At 37.5% G+C, this 21857-nt stretch overlaps 1 protein-coding gene across 1 annotated transcript in view; it reads left to right on the top strand.

Moving 5' to 3' along the window:
• The window catches only part of SPAG17 (sperm associated antigen 17), a 218408-nt gene that overhangs the window by 129383 nt on the left and 67168 nt on the right, over positions 1 to 21857 (top strand). The window contains exons 25-29 of the mRNA XM_068538157.1: positions 6916 to 7091; positions 9050 to 9167; positions 12958 to 13136; positions 13726 to 13885; positions 18521 to 18738. Of these exons, the coding sequence (XP_068394258.1) occupies positions 6916 to 7091; positions 9050 to 9167; positions 12958 to 13136; positions 13726 to 13885; positions 18521 to 18738 (851 nt within the window). The remainder of the gene's footprint in view (positions 1 to 6915; positions 7092 to 9049; positions 9168 to 12957; positions 13137 to 13725; positions 13886 to 18520; positions 18739 to 21857) is intronic.

Genomic DNA, 21857 nt, shown 5'->3' with positions numbered 1-21857 from the left:
AGAACATTAATCTTAAAGGAGCCATTCATTGGACATCTTGAAGGATTTATTTACCCTACTCTTAATAAACAAATTCTCCAACTGGAAGCTATTTCCTTACAAACCACAAAATGACCTGTCACTTTACCAAGAACCAGTTAGGAAATCTTGTGGGTTCTCATGCATTTTACAGGGATCTAACCATAAGAGATTAAAAAAAACAAAAGCTTTATAAAATCAAAAGGTAATCCCTATGTTGTGTGACCTTAAACTACATGTGAATTGTGGTGATCCAATTATCTGCCATACTATGTAGTTTCATTTCTCTAGAGACAATATTCCCATGGATCATTAATCCATGTTTCTTACCTTGTGCCAAGTATTGTAGTACTTTAGTGAGTTAGAGAGCCCATTAAATTTGTTAGTATTTTTGCTTTATTTGGGGTTTTGACTTTTAATTTTGTAGTTGATTCATTTTTAATCCAGCACTTGGAAAAGTCATTTGTTGCCTAACAAATTATGTATTAAAATCCACAATCACACACAATCACTAACAAACCATACCCCTACTGAACAAGGTTATCATTATTTTGCATTAAGATATTTACATTCTACTCTCTATCAACTATGTTGCTGCTATTTCCTAAGTAATTTACTTATTCTTGATCTAATCCTTAAATTAATATGTAATCTTTCCATTTAATACAGATGTTCCTAATTTCAGTTTATAGGTACTGCATTTGAAAATGTTTATCGTGTAGATAATAAGTAATGTTTTACTTCCTGTATATTAAAAAAGTTGAAGGCATGAGTCTTTGTAAAAAATATATTATAAATTTATATTATAAATTTATTATATTATATTATAAATTCCTTAAGGATGCATATAATACTAATATTTAAGAACGTTTATCTGCTAGCGGCTAAACAAATTTCCAATTCAATTCCCCCCTCTTAATTCAATATATACAGCTTATAGAGCTTATATAGAGCTTATTGATCTTGCTTAACTGAAACTTATGCCCGTTGATTATGATATTACTTTATGCTTCCAATTGCCTTCTCTCCCCAGCCCCTGGCAACCACCATTCTGCTCTTTGATTCTATGAATTCAACTATTTTAGATACCTCACATAAGTGGAATCATGCAGTGTTTGTCTTTCTATGACTGGCTTATTTCACTTAGCATAATGTGCTCAAGGATCATCCACATTGTTACACATTACAGAATTTCTTTCTTAAGACTGAACAGCATTCCACTGCATGTATACAGCACATTTTATTTATCCAGTCATCTGTCAGTGGACATTTAGGTTATCTACAGCTCTTGGCTACCCTAGTCTTTTTTGTGCCTTTCAGTTCCGATGAACTGTGCTCTCTCTTATCTCTGACCATGTGCCCCTTGCTCAGAATTCTTTCTCTTGCTACGTACATCACCACTTTCAACAATGAACTTCCTCCTATACTTCAGGACTCAGCTTACAGGTTACTTGCTCTGAGAAATGCTTCACCCATGTGAACTGGGTCTTTGGAGGTGAGTGGAAATTGCTTAGGCAAAGAATCAAAGGAAGGGAATTCTATACCAGGAATAGCATGTGCAAAATCTCAGTAGTATAAAAGCATGACACGTTTGTGGAAAAGCAAACTGTGCAGTACAGTCAGTCCTCTGTATCCCATGTCCATGGGTTCTGAATTTCCAGATTCGACCAACCTTGAATTGAAAATATTATTTTAAAAAAAATTCCAGAAAGTTGCAAAAAGCAAAATTTTGCTCCCAATTTGCCCCATGCCGATCACTATGCTGAAGCCACGTGAATGAAGTGATGTGTAGGCACACCCTACTGTGGCTGCCTACCACGTCACAGATCTGCACTCTCTCCAGTGCTCATTGTCTGAGCATTGCTGGTTTGGTGTCCCGTTCGTTTGCTACTTGTATTGTGTGTTCATGCTTGGTTTCTGTGAAAAATGGCTCTCAAAAAGCAGTTAAGTGGTCAAAACAATCCCTCAAATGCCAAGAGGGAGCAGAAAGTGCTGTCTCTCGACAAGAAAATACAAATCTTTGATCTTCTGAAAAGTGGCGTGTGGCTTGCCGAAGTGGGATGTAAGGTCACTAAGAACGAATGGAACATTCTCACAGTAAAGCAGAAAGAAGCCGAAATTCATGGAAGGGTTAGAGCTGCCCCTACAATGGCAAAAATGGTCTCGCAGGTTCATGACAAAGTGCTTACAAAGTGCTTGTATTTTGTATGTGGCTAAGGGACATGTTACAGAAGCGTGTCCCTTTGGATGGCAAAATTACGCATGAAAGAGCACTTAGCCTCTGTGAGCACTGTTGTGAGGGGTGAGGAGAGTGAGAGGAAGGAGTTTAAGGGTACTAATAGATGGATGGTTAGCTGGTAAAATGCTACACCCTCAAGAACTTAAAGATCACAGGAGAATCAACATCGGCCAGTGCCAAAGCAATATCAGTGTTCCCAGAAGAGCTCAAGAAGAGAAGGCTACCTTCTAGAGCAAGTCTTCAATTGTGATAAAACAGGCTGATGCCCAGCCGTACCTACATCCATCAGAATGCCAAGCAGGCCCTGGGGTTCAAGGACTGGAAAGCTTACCTCACTCTCGGGCTATGTGGCAATGCAGCAGGTCACATGATCAAGCCTAGTCTATGAGCAAACAACTCCCGGGCCCAAAAGAACAAAAACAAAAATTGCCTATGCTGTTCTGGCAGCACAACAGGAAAACTTGGGTGACAGCCATCTTGTTCTTGGAATGGTTCCACCAGTACTTCATTCCCGAAATGAAGAAATACCTCAAAGAGAAGGGGCTACCATTCAAGGTGCTCCTCATAATTGACAATGCTCCCAACTAACTCAATTTCTCTGCCTTATTGACAAGGAAGTGGAAGTGATGTTCCTGCCTCCTAACACTGTATCACTGCTGCAGCCACTCAATCAAGGCATCATCAAGGACATTAAGGCAACTTATACCTGCCTCACCTTCAGGAAGATTCGTGCTACCCTTGGTGCTAACCCTGATTGCAACATTGTGGATTTAGGGACTTCCCTGGTGGTGCAGTGGTTAAGAATCCGCCTGCCAATGCAGGGGACACGGGTTCCATCCCTGGTCCAGGAAGATCCCACATGCTGCAGAGCAACTAAGCCCATGCACCACAACTACTGAGGCCGCGTGCTGCAACTACTGAAGCCCAAGTGCCTAGAGCCCACACTTGGCAACAAGAGAAGCCACCACAATGAGAAGCCTGTGCACCACAACGAAGAGTAGCCCCCACTCGCCACAACTAGAGAAAGCCCACACACAGCAACAAAGACCCAATGCAGCCAAAAATAAGTAAATAAATAAATTTATTTAAAAAATAGTGGATTTATGGAAGAGCTTCACAATTGTGGTTGGAACTCTGCTTACTGCACAGAGGCTGTAGGTGCCCTAAAGCCTAAGACAGTCAATGCATGTTGGAAGCCATTATGGAGTGAGGTAGTCAATGATCTCAGGGGCTTCCCCACTACTGATGTAGAAATCAGGAATATCTTGAATGTTGCAAGGGAAGTTGGGGGGGAAGAGGCTTCTTTGACATGATCTAGGGTGACATCGAGGAACACATAGAAGAGTATAGAAGAATCCTTACCAACAAGGAACTCAAAGATCTGCCGAAGTCATCTACAGATGATTATGATAATACAGAAAATTTAGAGGAAGCAGAGCCATCAATTTGGACACGTGAAAATATTGCAGTGGTTTTTCAATAGGTGCAAGTGTTAAAGGATATGATCCTCAAGTAGAATCCTTTGATGGACTGAAGCCTCTGTGGTATCCAAGGTATAGCAGTGTGCCAACAATCATTGCAAGACTTGTTTGATGATGCAAAGAAAAGGAAGAAACAGCTTCCTATAACAGTGTTTCTAACTAAAGCATCTGCAGTTGTGAAGCCTAGAACTTCAATGCTTGAAGATCCTCAGCCCTCAACCTCCAGATATCCTGACATTAGTATTATTGAGCCTCCTCCAAAGTGACAGTGTCTGCAATTGGAACCCAGTTCTCCTGACTAGATAATCCTTCTGACATCCTGTCAGAAGACTTAACTCAGCCTGATGTCTCACCACTTACCTAGAGTGCCACACATCTCACCGCCTTGCCACATCGGTACCATAGACACCATATAGCAATCATCATCATCATCATACAAGGGTAATCAAGACAGGAGAACCAGGGTTTTGGTGATTGTTAACACTGTGTGTGTGTGTGTGTGTGTGTGTGTGTGTGTGTGTGTGTGTGTGTGAGATAGAGAGAGAGAGAGAATTAATTAATTAATATTTTCTCTATGATTATATTTTCTGTATGTATTTTAAATATTCTGTGTTTTATTCCATGTATTTCTCTTTTGGGTCATTAAACAAAAGCCATCCGTAAGTGTTGAAAGAAAGATAATGTTATGTTGTTGCTGACATGTACCATGTAGTTAAGCCCATGATGGTTGCATGATTCTGTCTGTGCTGAACATGTAATTTTTTGTCATCATTTTCTGTCATTATTTCCTAAATGATGCAGTATAATAACTATTTTATAGCATTTATATTGTATTAGGTATTATAAGTAATCTAGAAATGATTTAAAGTATATGGGAGAATGTCCATAGGTTATATGCAAATAAATACTCCACTATTTTATATAAGGGACTTGAGCATCCACAGATACTGGTATCCATGGGGTGTCCTGGGACCAACCCCCTGTGTATACTGAAGGACAACTGTATAAAGTACAGCTTGTATGGAAGTGTTTTGTGGCAAATGCCTTTCTTTTGGGTTCCCCTGTCGCTCTGTACTTTTCCTATCACAGACTTAACGCACGACACTGAATACCTGAGGTTCCCTTCATCTGAACTTCTCATTACATTACAAGTTCCTGATGTCTCATTCATCACTGGTTACCCAATGCATGGTACATAGTAGTAGGTACTCAGTAAATATTTACTGATTGAGTAAATGGATGGGGATGAGAGGGAGGAGTTTCCAGCTGCCTCTATCTAGATGCCATTCACTATTTATATTCTGTACTTGCTATGAGTCAGGCATCTTGCTGGCACTGAGTCACTAAGATGAATAAAACCATGTTACATCTACTCAAAGAATTCACTGTCTAATGGGAACAGAAACCATAAATAGTGAAATAACTGCATAAGTGCTAGAAATTATATACAAACCAAGTACTGGGGACAGCCAGAAAATACTTGAGAGAGAAAGCATAGCATCTGAGATGAGACTTTGTAGATGAGTAGGAACTATCCTGACAAAGCAGCAAGGAAAGGGAATTCTAGACAGTAAGAACCATTTGTATAAATACACAACTGGGTAAAAGCATGACATCTTTACAGAAAAATGAGAAGTTGAGTGTGACTGGAGTGGAGGAGGGTGAGCGTTGTGTGTCTTATAAGATTTGTGAGCGCCAGAGTTTTTTAAGTATGAAAAGGGAAGTGGCATGAAAAGATTTCATTTTAGGAACATAATCATAGTGGTAGTTTGGAAAGTACGCTGAGGTGGTGGTATTAGGAAACTGCTACAAAAAATCAAGCAAGAGAATAAGAATATGAACTAAGGTGGTAGGAATAGATAGGAGAGGCATGATTTGAGAGAAATTTCTGAGGGCTCTGTGACTGGTTGGATGTATAGGGTGAGTCAGAAAGAGAAAATGCATACAATCTCAATGTCTCACTTGAGAAACAAAGTGCATGATTGGTCATGGCATTGACTGAGGTTGAGAACATAGGAGGGAGGGTTATCTGCTTGGAAGAGGAGAGACTTACTGATTTTGAAATGTCTCCAGTACCACAAGCAGGGGGAGATGTCTAAGAGCAGCTGGAAATACAGATCTGGAGCTGAGAAGAAAGCTTGTGCCCGGAGATGTGAATTTTTCAGTCATTCAAATGTAGATGACAGCTGGAGCCCCAGTAGTCAACAAGATACTCAGATCTAATAGAGATAATAAAGGCTCTCAGCCCTGAATGTGTATAACAATCACATGTGATTGTGTTTCACAACTATAAATGCCTGGGCCTCATCCCCAGAGAGTCAAGGTGGGGGCCTGAGCATTTCGTTTAATTCCATGAAAAATGATTATGGGCAGCCAGAGTTGAGAACATCTGTTGTGTAATGAGAAGGGGGAAAAAAACTGGGACCTACCAACATTTAACAAAGAGGAAGAGTTAGTAAAGGAGACTGAGAAAAAAATGACCAAAGAGGTAAGAGGAGATCCAGGTGGGAGTGTTACCCTGGAACCCAGAAGAGAATATAACCTAAGACGTAAGGGGATGCTTGGAAGTTTCCAACATAGTTCCTCCATGGATTGGCTCTCCTTTTAGAATTCTGGCAATCCATTAAACCCAGAATAAAATCAGTCTTCAATAAGAAAACTTCTTTTATCATCTCAGCCAGAAATAATCTATTTCTTTTCTAAATTTCCTTGTTTGTATCCCTTATGTTTCTATTTAATATGTCCTTGTATTGAAGCTATTTGTGTACAGATCTTATTTAAACTATTTTGACTTCATAAGGTCCTTTATTTTTCTTTTTCATTATTATCCACTGCTCCACATGTTTTACATATGAGCCTCAAAAAATATTTCTCAAAAAAATGAAGAGATGGTTACTGCCCTATCATTAGGAGTTTACAGTCTAGATGGGGAGGCAAGAGTGTGTGAAATCATGACTCAATCAAATACATCAAAGTATTAAGTGCCTCAAATTTCTAAGCTACAATTTTGATTTCCAAATCAACTACATTACCCCTGAAACCTATCCAACCGATCAGTCCTACTCAGCAAGGTAAAAATTGCCAAGTGGTATAAATGTTTGAGATGTAAATTTTATTTAACAAACATATCAAATATAAATGTCTAATTTACTTGATTTCTCCTCTTTCTCTTTATAGAGGATAAGGATCCTAACTTGGAAGCAATGTTGAATATCCCATCAGCACATACTCCAACAGTAATTCCTGTTATAGTGAGTATTCCTGAAGGCAAAGGAAAAGGGAAAACAATAAGCAAAGAAAAACCCAAAGAATCTCTTAAAGAAGAGGAGCACCCAAAGGAAGAAGAGAAAAAGGTAAGTGGACCTTGCCATGTATTCCCGAACTCTGCTTCTGCCTCAGTGTTAACTTTTTTTAAATCATGAGTTATGTCAATAGTATTATTACAGTGTGTATATTTTACTGTGCAGATTCAGTAACACTCCTTGTACTTCTGGTTTTGAATGGACAAGAAGAGGTCTGCACACAGGAGTTGAATTCCCACACCAGGAGACATACTGTCTTAAACAAACTGTCTCAGGTCATTCATTTCAAACTCAGGATAACTAGTTCAACCATTTTCCCACATTGGATCTTGGATGTTCTTTGCTTGGATGGTCAGGTTCCTACCATTCCTCATTTTCAATACTGCATTTAATTCCATTGAGATAAACAACAATTGGAAGGGGAGGATCTCTAACTAAATAGTGGAAACACTTCTGTTAGGTAAATCTGGACTTAGATATTGATGTACTAAGAATTCAGCAAGACTAAAGGACAACCCACTTCCAGTTAAAGAGCAGTCCACCCTCTACCTCTCACCCTTCACATATGCAAACAAGCACACACATACACACACACTCACACACACACACTCACACACTTGAGAGCTCTTTGACTCTAAACATTTTCCTAATAGAAGTATATAGATCAAAAGAGGTTCTAAAAGAATGACAAGAAGGAAACTACTGATCAAATCTTGACTCTTTCAGTTTTACTAGTACAGTTGTACAGTTTGTACAATGTACAGATTCTCAACTTACTAGAAAAAAAAGTGTTAAAAAGTGATCAGGGACCTGGATTTCAGAGCCTGACCCTTTGAAAGTTATGGGGTTTGAATGTTACTTAGCCTCTGCACCATATTTACACAGCTTTACTAGATGAGTTTTCTCAAGCTAGGCCACTTGACCCTTAAGTAGAAATGTTCAAGTACTGAGTAGAATATCCCCAGGTAACTCGTTAATTTAGCTGAAAGCAATTTGGTGGCAAACCAATTGGTCCACCCAACATTTTTCTAAATTGATGACAATGAAAAGGTGGGGGATAATTACTGGTTTTGAGTGTAATGATAGATTTGTCATAGCGTGTTTGTGTCTTTGAGCAGTATTGTTCATTTTACAGAATTTCATAAGCTTTTACCTCTTAATTTTGCTTTGTGTTTTTAATCGATTTTCAGCCAATGATCCAGATTTTATTCTCTATTAATAACAAAGGCAGAACAACCTAAATGATCAACAATAGAGGACTAGAGAGAATAAATTAAAGATCCAACACCGGGGGATCAGTTGGAATGATTTTAGTGGCGAGCCACTAAGCAAGTCAACTGGAAAAACTGAAAGGATTATCGTTAGGGGTGGGTTGGAAGTAACCGAATAATTTTCATCCTGGAGTACATATAACCAAACAAGGGATTCAGGCATAGTGAGCATAAAATTATTTAGAATTTGTTAAGTAGACACACCCAAACCCTCATTAAAACTTATAATCTTTTTTATTGTCTTTTATTATTTTTACTTACTACAAAAGCAATGTATGCTCATTATAGAAAAATAAAGACACATATCCTAATAGCATAATGTCTCTAGCATCCAAACTGTAAGACTCACACAAGGAAGGTGGTGGGGATCTTGGTCAACCCTTACACCTACATATCCAAACTGAGGCATCTTTCAAGGCCTAGTTCAAGCTTCAGCTCCTCCATGATCCTTTCCTAATTAGTCTCATTAACTTTGATATCTCCCTTTTCTGAGGAAAGATGTGCCAACCATTTGGTACTGTTATTTAGCTGTTTCATATGTCTGTGTGCCATTCTACAGGCAAAAGATCAATTGCACAAAGGTAGAGACTCATGCATCCTTATGGGCTCCACTGCAGGGCTCACTAGTCCTGGGCAAGTCATAGTCTAAGCATTCAGCAAGTCTTTGTTTAGTCATAATAAATCAGTATCTCATTTAGAAAATGACAGGAAATTATTCACATGTTGAACTATTTACAGGAAGAAGTAGAACCAGAACCTGTTTTACAAGAGACTCTTTATGTTCCCACCTTCCAAAACCTGAACGTGTCTTGCCCCAATGGGCTCCAAGTGACCTTCATTGGGCAAGAGTCCCCAGGTGAGTGCTGGCCAGGAGGATGAGGAGGCAGGGGGAAAAAAGTCATATAGAAAACACTTCAATCACCATTGAAATTGTGTATTTTCCTACCAGTTAAATAAACTTGTTGATAATGAATAATAGGCTAATAATAATAATGACCACCATTTTTGAGCACTTACTATGGGCCAGGCACTATCTAAATACTTAACATACATGACAAAATACAACTACTATAAGCTAAGTCCTAATAATTTCCTTTCACAAAATAAAGAAATCGAGGCATCAGAAGGTTCAGTAACTTACCCCAGGTCACTCAGTTCCTAAGTGGCAGAGATAAAATGCCATTCTTAGTCCAGTGGTGGCAAAGCCAATGCTCTTAATAACTACTGTGTGGTCCTGTGTCCTTCCTCTACAAAGGGCCACAGGAACAGAACTTTGCTGGTCTGATCAAAACAAAGGACAGTGAGCACAGAGTAGGTAAAGATAAGTGCAGGTTAAATGGATGAAGAAAACCAGTCTCGTTCCCAGGTATCAGTATATACTTTTTTTTTTTAATTTATTTATTATTTATTTTTGGCTGTGTTGGGGCTTCGTTTCTGTGCGAGGGCTTTCTCCAGTTGCGGCAAGCGGGGGCCACTCTTCATCGCGGTGCACGGGCCTCTCACTATCGCGGCCTCTCTTGTTGCGGAGCACAGGCTCCAGACGCGCAGGCTCAGTAGTTGTGGCTCACGGGCCTAGTTGCTCCGCGGCATGTGGTATCTTCCCAGACCAGGGCTCGAACCCGTGTCCCCTGCATTGGCAGGCGGACTCTCAACCACTGTGCCACCGGGGAAGCCCCAGTATATACTTTTATAGGGTCTCTTACTTCTGTTGATTCTGTACGTGGCTCCTAACCTATTAAGATGAATAAATAAGTACAACAGGACTCCTTTAATTAACCTGATGCAGGGGGGCATCCACATTGGTGATTGATTTGAACATCATTTAAATGAAGACCCCCTCTTTCAGTAGAAGTAGGAGAGGCAACAAAGCAAGCACGGAGCCAGGACTTGAGTTCTAATTGACTGTATGGCCCTTTCAGTAACTTACTGTCTTTGGACCATGTTTCTTTATCTGATAAATGTTACATTATATCAGTGAATCCTATTTTCACAACCAAATATACTCTTTATTATAATTTCCTTATGTACCCCATATTTAAAAAGTGTATCAAAGAAAAAGAGTATGCTTATTGAAAAATAATTCAATGTTGTATTCACTTGCCAGCCAAATGAGAAGAAACTTAATGTTGTAGTCGATCTATTTCATCTCAATTTTTCTTTTCACTGGGCTTTCTGAATTATTAAAAATAGACCATGAACCCTTGTTTCTATTTCCATGGATTCCTAGTGATCCAGGTTTTCCATGATGGGACCAACTGTATGTGCTAAGACTGAAGGCCACTGACTGTCTTCCAAAGTCAGATTCTATGAGGGAACTGAGAGGGATATTCTTTTTAAGTTTAAGTACATATTTGTTTCTGTGCTTGTTTTCTTGATTCTGTTAGCAAACCACAGCTTAATACTTGTTTCACCGGACTTTTCCATTAGTTTCATTTCCTAGTCTGATGTTTTCACCTTTATGTCAGGGTAGACAATGTGGTTAATAATAACTCTGCCTGGGGACTTCCCTGGTGGTGCAGTGGTTAAGAATCCGCCTGACAATGCAGGGGACACGGGTTCAATCCCTCGTCCAGGAAGATCCCACATGCCGCGTACCAACTAAGCCCGTGAGCCACAGCTACTGAGCCTGAGCTCTAGAGTCCGTGCTCCGCAACAAGAGAAGCCACCGCAATGAGAAGCCCACGCACCGCAACGGAGTAGCCCCTGCTCGCCACAACCAGAGAAAACCCACGTGCAGCAACAAAGACACAATGCAGCCAAAAATAAATAAATTTTAAAAAATGCTGTTGGAGCCTTTAAAAAATAATAATAATAATAACTCTGTAACAAATAATCTTTTTAAAACCCTCCATATATTATGATTATCCTAATTCAAGTCTGAATATAATTACAGCATAAATATCAAAGTAGCACTATCTTCATAGGGTCAGCCTTGGGCAAGGGAGAGACGGTCACAGGGTGTAAGAAGAAAGAGCCTAGACTTGAGTTCTTGCCAGGGTGACCTTGGACAAGTCATAACCCCTCCCCACCTGAATTTCTTCATTTATAAAATAACGTCATCTACTAAACAGAGTTGCTATAAATATTAAATGAGAAAATACTTTCTAATTTGGAAAGTATTATTCCAATGTTAGGTTTTTGCTTTTGTTTTTTGGTCATGGTAGCAGTGGTTGTTTTTACAGCATAAGAAAATAGTTAAGCACAGAGACTTGGTTCAAATCTCAGCTCTGCTCTTACCAGCTGTGTGACCTTGGAGAAGATAGCCTCCATTTATTCATCGGGAAACTCTGGAAAATGAAAGTGTCTACCTTAAAGGGTTGTTGAGGTGGGCTGAATAAAATAAATACACAAAGCATTTAACATATAGAAATATCTCAACAAATGTTTATTATTTTATTATTACTTCTGTGACTTGAAGGGTAGGTACCATGAAGGGTGCTTATTCCAAAATATTTTCCCACCAGCCTGATATAGTCCTTGAAATACCGTCATTTCATGTTAATAAACCACTTCTTTTTCCTCCTGAACCAATGCCATTTTATTTTAACTTTTAATACAGAAAAATATAATACATAATATAACAAGTACTGATGTGCTGACCAGACAAAATAAAGATTTCTTTTTGTCATACTTTAATCAAAATATATTTTTAAAATTACAGACATGGCTGTAACCCCAAATTTCCCTCTACAGTCTATTCCTTCTCTTTCTCCTATAGTGAACACTAACAAGACTTAGATTTTTGTGCAAATAGGTTTATACAAATGTGCTATATGTATGCCTTCATAATAACAAGTAATGTTAAGTTGTAGATAATGCAAAATTTACATAAATTATATTTTATTGTAAATATTTTTCTGCAAATAGCCTTTTTATTCAATCTCTATTTTGGATATTCAAGGTGATACACATTTATCGAATGTATTTCTTTTAAAATCTAGATAACATCTCATAAATGAATAGACTGTGATTTTTTAATAGACTCCATCACTGACAGACATTGGATTTTATGTTATTAAACCACTTTTTAATGGAGAAGAGGAAATTATTCAGTTAGCGAAATCTGAGTAGCTGCTGTGTACCAGAAATTCTCAATAATAATACTTTCTTTTGGAGGAATTTATTAGGTGTTTTCTCCTTGATTGCCAGCTAAGAGTAGAACTCTGAGAAAAATCTGGACTTGGTTAGAGATGAGAGGGTCGTGTTAACTTTGAAAGATGATAAATGATTTAAGAAGGGCAAGCCTGAGTGAGGGACTTCCCCTGGGGCTCCAGGGAACTGGGGGACCCCAGGGGAACATTGTGCATCCAGGGTGAGAGAAAAATACCAATGAGGAGAAAAGGCAACATCTAAGACAGAATAACTCTCTCCCTTCCTAATTTTGCCCTGAAATGTTCTGGACATCATTAGAAACACTGGCTTATATATGGAGAAAGTATGTATTAAGTACTTGTAAATGACCTTATTTACTACATGCGACTATAAGAAAGGCAGCAAAGAACCAGTACTCTGGGCCATCTGTCATGACATGAAAACTGCCCTAGTAACCAGATGTAGACAAAAGAATGAAAACAATGAAGCAGGAAGATAAGATCCCAGCCATACAGCATTGCACAGTTCTCAGTAAGCTCTTTTTTCTTTTTAAGATCAATATGTTATAGACGAGGAACCCACTTGGGACATCATGGTCCGACAGAGCTACCCCCAGAAGGTGAAGCACTATGAATTCTGTAAAACAGTGATGCCACCTCTGGAGCAGGAGGCATCAAGAGTTATCACCAGTCAAGGCACTGTTGTCAAATACCTGTTGGATGGATCCACACAGGTAAAAGAATATGTTAGATAAGTTACTCTTTCCTGCTGCAAAATAAATTGCAAACAAGCTAAAGGTGAGGAACAGTACTATGACAGAGAAGAGAAACAACTCATTTGAAAATGAATGATGCCTTAAAATGGCAAAGAATAATATAGTTGGAAGAAAAAACACTGCCTTAGATGCTATACATACTATACATACTAGATAGATATTGATAGAAACTAAACGTTTAAATATGTGATAAAGTTTTAAATGTAGTCATTAGAAAAATTGAAATCGGGTAAATAATTTCCCAATTACATAGGGGAAGGGTGAAGAATGGGAAAACGTAAAACAAGTCAATCTGATAAAAGATAGGAAATGAAACAAAATAGAAAGTAAATGGAAAACAAAGTAATATTATTGTGCTGGTTATTAATCTGTTGTCTCTGAGCTCCAAATCTACCCTTCTATAACATGCTTTATGCTGCTGAGTCTGGATGTCGGCAAATAGCATTTCTTTGAGCTATTTTTAACCTATTTCAGTTTGACACACAGTATTGTTAACCAGTTTCTTCCTCGTTTCTGAGAATGCTGAAATTTTTTGCTTTTTCTTCAGATTCTCTTCGCAGATGGTACTGTGAGCAGTAGTCCCAATTCAGGGCCTGTTGGTCTTCCTGCTGATGCGCCAGCAAGCCCTCACAGCGGGGACTTGATGGACACGGTTTCTCAGCAAAAATCAGAAACAGCACCATCAGAGACTGTCATCACAAAGAAAGGTAATACCCGAGGCCTCTCAATTTATCATGGATTTAATAAATCCAAGGGCTTAATAAATGCTCAATATTATTATTATTACACTTATCTTTTCATTGAATACATGCAAATTTCAGTGGGAATCACAGCATTACACATTGTTTCATGAATTGCTTTTATCTCTATGTAATAAATAGCAAACATTTTCCTACGTCATCATGTACTCTGACACGACATTAGCTCTAATGCCTACACTACTCTTTTAGGGTTAGGTGAGTGATCAGTGATATCAAGTCTCTGTGTAGGCTTCTCTGTCCTACTCTTTTCCCCGAAATCGCAAGAGGGCCACATCAGCTCCAGGCACGAGGGCCTCATGTCGTAACTTCCAAAGCAGAAAGGAAAGAGGGTGAACACAAGAGCTTTCAAGTGTCTCTTTTTATCAGGGAGGAAAATAGCCCCAGATTACACCAGTCTCCCCCACCCCCAGTGGGTCTCCTCTTATATGTCATTGACTAGACCTGGTTGGGGACCTAGGCTGGGAAAACAGCATCTGAAACTTTTGGCTTTTTTCTCAGGAGATGAGTACTACTAGTAAGGAAAAAGGAAGGTGGAGAAGAGTTGTGTAAGCAATCAACCATGTCTGCCATAATCTAAATTACAGACTTGCTCCCCTCCACGACACTTGCAATTTATACCCCTACCTCCAGCACAGTATGAAAATGTCTGCTTCCTCATACCCTTGCCAATGCCGGGTATTGTCATTCTTTTCATGTTACTCAGTCTGATAGACAATTAATGCATCTTATTATTATATTAATTTGCATTTCATTGATTACTGATGAGATTAAACATTTAAAGATGTTTGTTGCTTTTTTTTTTCTTTTTGTTAATTTTCTATTCACATCTTTCCTTGGTTTACTGTGGGATGTTCATCATTTTCATTTTAAGAGATCTTTATGTATAGGAGACGTGTGCTTGTGTACCAGGCACAATTCTGGATACTTCAAAATATTAAATCAGTGAATACTCACAACAACTCTGTGAGGTGTGTATCTTAATAATCTCAATTTACAGATGAGAAAATTGAGACGCAAAGAGGTTAACTAACCTCCTTGAAGTCTCTCAGCTAGTAAGTGGTAAAGCTCGGATTTGAGTCTGGGCAACTAACCCCTAAATTACACTGTCTCTCAGGCATTACAAATTTTTCTCAATTTCTCATATGGCTTTAATGATCTGTGAGACTAAGATTTAGTCTTTTTCTCTCAGATTCACACATCTCACCACGGTACCCAGTAACATTGTATAGAGGCAAAGTGAATTCTTTTTTTGATAACTCAAAATTTAGTGAAATGATATACTAGGTCATATGGTAGTTCTATTTTTAGTTTTTTGAGAAACCTCCATAACATTTTCCACAGTGACTGCACCAATTTACATTCCCACCAACAGTGTACAAGTGTTCCTTTTTCTCCACATCCTCTCCAACATTTGTTATTTGTGTTCTGTTTGATGATAGCCATTCTGAGAGGTGTGAGGTAGTACATCATTGTGGTTGATTTGCATTTCTCTGATGATTAGGAATGTTGAGCATCTTTTCATATGTGATATCATATGATATTTGTCTTTGACTCACTTCACTTAGTATGATAATCTCTAGGTCCATCCATGTTGCTGAAAATGGCATTATTTCATTCTTTTTTATGGCTAAGTAATATTCCATGGTATACATGTATGACATCTTCACACCGGTCAGAATGGCCGTCATCAAAAAGTCTACAAACAATACATGCTGGAGAAGGTGTGGAGAAAAGGGAACTCTCCTACATTGTCAGTGGGAATGTAAATTGGTAAAACCACTATGGAGAACAGTATGGAGGTTCCTTAAAAAACCAAAAATAGAACTATCATATGAAGTAGCAATCCCACTCCTGGTCATATATCTGGAGAAAACCATAATTCAAAAAGATACATGTACCCAGTGTTCATTGCAGCACTGTTTACAATAGCCAGGACATGGAAGCAACCTAAATGTCCATTGACAGAGTAATGGATATGGTCAAGTTTTTAAAAAAATTCTGTCTGTGTTTGAAAAGTTGAAAACTGCATATATCCTGCAGCTATTGAGTACAGAGTTCTCTTTTTTTAATTTAATTTTATTTATTTATTTATATATATATATATTTATACAGCAGGTTACAGAGTTCTCTTTATATCTGTTAGATCAAATTTGTTAGTTGTGTTGTCCAATTTATATCCAGGTTCAGCAAACTTCTCTGTAAAGGGCAAGATAGTAAATATTTTAGACACTGGGAGCCATATGGTCTCCATCACAACTACTAACTCTGCTATTGTAAAAGTAGCCTTAGAAAATACATAATCAAATGAGCATGAAAAAAAAAAAAAAAAAATGAGCATCCTGTGTTGTGTTCCAATAAAACTTTTATATGGTCACTAAAATTTGAATTTAATATAATTTTCATACATAAAATATTATTCTTTTGATTTTTTAATTATGTAGAAATGTACAAAGAATTATTACTTCACAGACTGTATGAAAACAGACAGTAGGCCATATTTGCCTCACATTCAAACTTTGACATTTCTTATTCTATATCCTTATGGACTTTTTAATGTACAATGTCAACTTATTCAGCAGAAGTATGTTTAAATTTCCTGAAAGGGTAGAATAGCCTCTTCACTCCTTATAGTTTAATCCATATTTCTTTTTTCTGAAATAATTGTGTCTTTTTTATAGTTCTCAGATTTGCCTTTATATATTTTGAGGATATGAGTTTAGATACTTACAAATTTAGAATTGTTTTATCTTCATGGGGAATTTAACTTTTTATCAGTACACAATGACTTTTTATTCTAGGATTCTTTTTTACTCTAATGTTGATTTTGCTTATATTATTATAGCTACATCAGCTATTGTTTAATACTTTTCCAGTATAACTTTTTCCACACTTTATTTTACTTTCTATGATTTGTGTTTAAAAGTGTGTCTTGTGAGCAGCATATAGGTGTATGTTTTAAAAATTAGACATTTTTGTGTTTTAACTGGAAGTTTTAAGCTATTTATTGCATAACAGATATTTTCTGAAAATGTCTTTATGTTGTCCTCATTCTTGAAAAATAATTTCACTGGGTGTAGAATTCTAGATTGACAGGTATTTTCTCTCAGTATGTGGACAATAATTCTTCATATTTTTCTTGCTTCCACTGTTGCTGTTGAAAAGTTGGCTGTAAGTCTAATTGTTGTTAGACAATCTAACTGCCTTTAAAATATTTTCTTTTTTATTATAATATCAATATGATTTAACTAGGTGTGGATTTCTTTTTATTTATCCAAGTGAGAATACATTGGGCTTCTTGAATCTGTAAATTAGTATCTTTCATTCCTTGTGGAACTTTCTCAATATTATCTTTTCAAATATTGTTTATGATCCATTTCTTTCTCTTCTTCTTCTAGAATTCCAATTAAATGTGTATTAGAGAGCTTTTACCTCTCTTTCATTACTTCTATCACATTGGCTCTCTGAGCTTCATTCTAAATAATTTCTACAGGTCTATCTTTCAGTTCTCTTTTAATGCTCTGGAAATACAAATAGGTCCAAATTAAATCTTAGGACAATGGAAAGGCTTAGCTAAATATATCTGTCTTCTTTGGTTCCCCCAATTAGTTGAGTCTGCATCTTACACCAAGATCCATGCCCCGATGCACATTTCATGGTCTGAATCTAAAGGATCTTCCTGGAGGCAACAATCCTTTACTATATTTTTTGCAATTTTTTTCTCAGTCTGAGTTTACTCCGTCATCGAGGCTTGGCAACACTGGCAAATTTTGCTTACAGATTACTCGTTATTATTCATACAAATGGAGTAAATCTACCTTGATAGAGGGATTGAGATAATATTTACAGGGTTCCATGAAGGTTTCTTCAGTTCTATCTTCCTGTTCTAATTGAATGGGGGTGGGGAGGGGTTGACAGGGGGATGTGTATCAGATGATTATCAATGTAGTAATTAAACTGTACAAATCCTCTCCATATGAGAGGCCAAGGATATGCTTGATTGGTAATGTTCTCCAGATCCAGGGCTGAAGAAAGATGTTTCCTGTGACTGAAAAAAATGACAAAATCAGAGGAATGAAGAGTTAAAATCATACTCTATTATACTAGAATATAATAAGTCAAAAAGAGGAATCTGAAAATTTCAGAGATACACAGGAGAAAATGGAGGCTTTGAAAACCAGGGTACAGGACCCCAAATCTGGAATCTAGGGCGATGTAAGCAAGACCTAAAAGTGTACAGAAATTGACAAGAATGGGTATTGTGCCATGGAGAGTGAGCTGTGTATGCACGTGTATGTTTGTGGGAGGTGATGGGAATCCAGCCAAGGTTCAAGTGCCAAGATTAAGATATTTATAACCTGAAATTTTTGCTTCTTGAGAAATAATATAATTGATGAATACCACTTAGAATTTCTATGTGTCTGAGGTAACCTACACTGTATTGAAACTTAATGAATAATTCTATATAAGCGATATTATAGTTATATTGTTGCATTTGATTTTTTTAAATTTTTTTAAAAATTTTAAAATTTTTGTTGGAGTATAATTGATTTGTTGTATTTGATTTTACTTGAACTTCCACAGGAAAAAGTCAGAAAAATCAGTCATCAATGGCACATAAAAATGAAAGCCATGAACCTCCCCCAGAAACAATTCAAACAGTAACTCCTATGGAGGTTCACTTAGGCACCTGGTTTACAACTACACCTCAAGGAAATCGGATTGGCACCAAAGGATTAGAAAGAATAGCAGACTTGGCCCCATTTTTATCCTTTAAAACCACAGATCCTGTCAATGGAACGGTATGGCAAACTATTATATATTACAAATTTTTCTAAATCGTTAGGGTTCTGAAACAACACATGGAGGAATACCTGTCAAATAATAAATTTTCAATAACTATTTGTTAAGTAGTGGATGTATGGATGAATGGATGGATCCATCTTTCCAAATCTAAAAATATTGTGTGGTTCATTTGACCAGCATAGTGTATCATGAAATACTAATTCTTGAAGTGAGAGACAAATCATGAATTTTCTATTCCACTTTTAAGACATATGATTAATGATATCCTATATTTCTTTATGTTGAATGCATTTGTTTATATGTCTTATCTTCTAGAAGTGAGGGGCTATGATTTATTCCTACTTTTTGTGTGTACCTGACATGAATTATAGAAATTTGTTCATGATCCTTGACTTCAAATAATTTATGGTCTATTTAATGAGATGCCCACATTAAATAACTCAAAAATTCAACACCACCACAAAGCAACTATAAAAAAGATTTTATTTATAACTTAAGAAAAAGTGACAAATGAGTGGTATAGTAAATAACGGTTTTGTTTATCTGTCAAGTGGATGTGAAATGGAAACCCCTGGGATGCACAATAGCATTTTCTATAGGCTTTCTGTTAGGGGGTTTGCATACATTCTCTCATTCAGGCCTCACACCAGTGTATATTATACAGATGAGGAAGCTGGGCCTCAGCAAGTTAAGTAATGTGACCAGGAAGTGCTGGAGCCAGGTTTAGAACCAGTCGTTGGGACTAAAAACTGGGCTCTTTCCATTCCTCAGCTATTCCTCTAGTATCTTATGTGGAGCTTTGCAGCACCCTCTAAATCTAACAAGACAAAGAATTTCCTGCATGCCTTATTTCTGGTTTCTGGACTTCCAGCACTTGTTTACAACCACATGCTGATAGTCGAAAGCAAAATGTCTGCTTGCTATTGAGATAAATTCCATTATCTAACCAAATGCGTTTTCCTTTCTTCTTCAGCCTACTTCTGAAATAATTTCATAATCTCTTACATTGTTTGCTAGTTCTTTGTTGTGAGACTCAAGATACATATCATCTCAGGATGGTTTTTTTTTGGTCACTTCAAATGACTCACTTTAATTCAGCCCTGATACAGATTATTTGGCTTAATATGCAAATTTGATTAATATTTCTTAGTTAATGACACTCAATTTCCTTTACTGATACCTAGCACCATTATGGAAGCACAAACCAAGATCCAGGAGCCTGGATTCAAGCATAGACACCCAACAGTGAAATTGCAATCACAACAATAGTAATAATATTTATTGAGCGCTCACTGTGTGCCAGGCCCTGTTCTTGGTGTTTTCCACATCCTAACTTGTTTAATTCTCACAACAAACTATTGTTGTTTCCATTTTACATATGAGACAACTAAGCTACAGACAGGCTAAATAATTTTTCCAAGATCACACAGCAGGTGGTAGATTCAGAATGTGGACCCCCAGGTTGTATTCTAGGTCTCATATGCTTAACCATTATGCAAATAAGGGGCAATAATCATATGAAACAAAATTGAGAATGGATGTGTGTTTTCATGATATCTGACATGAAGTATCACATTTTAGAGGAGTGGCACTGACCTTGCTGTGAGGCAATCATGGGTTTGAACCCCAAGTCACACTTCTTACTAGATATATGACTTTCAATGTTTCTAATCTAGGTTTCTTTACTCCTAAAATGGAAATAATAGTCATTACCTAAAATAGTTGAAAAGATTAATACCAGATTTAGCACCATCAGGTGTTCAGTAAATATTCTTTCTATTGTGTTCTTGCCACCACTAAAAATAATGATTATCTTACCCTATGGTGATCAGAAAATGTCAATGTTATGTGGTGTTATAAAATGTTGGAATAATTCTGAATAATAATTTGTGAATATCTAAACTAGATAGGGAATTCCCTGGCTGTCCAGTGGTTAGGACTCTGCACTTTCACTGCCAAGGACCCAAGTTCGATCCCTGGTTGAGAAACTAAGATCCCACAAGCTATGCGGCACAGCCAAAATAAATAAACGAGTTAAAGAGCTAGTATTTATCATTGCTAACTTGATGACCAATTAAGTGTGAATTACTTTACCAGCATTATCTCATTTAATCCATATAACATCTCTGAGGAATACTAGTGTTGGCTCCATTTTGCAGATAAGGAAACTAGGGCCCAGAGAAGGTAAGCAACTTGCCTAAATCACCCAGCCAGCTGTGGAACCAGAATTTGAACTCAGACAGCTTAACTGTAGAGTCCATGCTCAGTCACTGCATTCTACAGCAGTATTTCTCGTTATACACATTCGATAGATAGATAGATAGATAGATAGATAGATAGATAGATAGATAGATAGATAGATAGATGATAGATAGATAGATAGATAGACAGACAGATATACATATCTATATCTACCACTGGCTGAGAGTGCCAAAGATAAGAACTTAAAATAATGATCAGTGTGAACTTCTCTCTTATAGTTATTTCTGCCTACTATAAAAAGATAAAAATGTAATTATGACCTACTCCCAAAAGCCCTAGACACTTGAGTCAAAATATAGCTAGCAAACTTACTCTCATATCCATCTGGACACTTCAGTGCAAATTGTGTCCCTTACAGTTAGGACAGTATAAGTTAGAAAACAATGATTTTAAAATATGCATTATATAATTTTAATACATTGTTGACAGCTGGGGTCTCCAGAAGCAAACACTGAAATGAAGTTTGTGGTACAAGATATTTATAAGGGACACCATTTGTGAAAGGAATGGGGAGAAAGCAGGATTGGACAGAGGGAGAAGCTGAGCTGTGATGCAGACCCCACAAAGCCTTGGTTAGCTGGCAGGAGCTCAGAAGCCAGTGTCATCTGTCCCAATGTCCCAAGTCTGGGAGCAGGAACCATATCAGTGTACCCCTGCCTCACTCAGTCACTGGACCCAGTTCACCTGGAACAATGTGAGTCAGGCAAAGCATCTCTCTGCAGCTGAGGCAGATGCTGGAAGAGCTGACATCTGGAGGCTGTTTGCCAACTTCACTCCACACAGCTGGGGAGCAAATCCTGTCTTGAAGGAAGATCTGGGCTATGCATCTCCATGCCTGCCACATCTTCACACA

This window comes from Eschrichtius robustus, chromosome 3 (assembly GCF_028021215.1).
Source record: "Eschrichtius robustus isolate mEscRob2 chromosome 3, mEscRob2.pri, whole genome shotgun sequence".
Taxonomy (NCBI): Eukaryota; Metazoa; Chordata; class Mammalia; order Artiodactyla; family Eschrichtiidae; genus Eschrichtius; species Eschrichtius robustus.
Note: the sequence above shows the minus strand (reverse complement) of the source record. Positions and strands in the feature narration are given on the sequence as shown.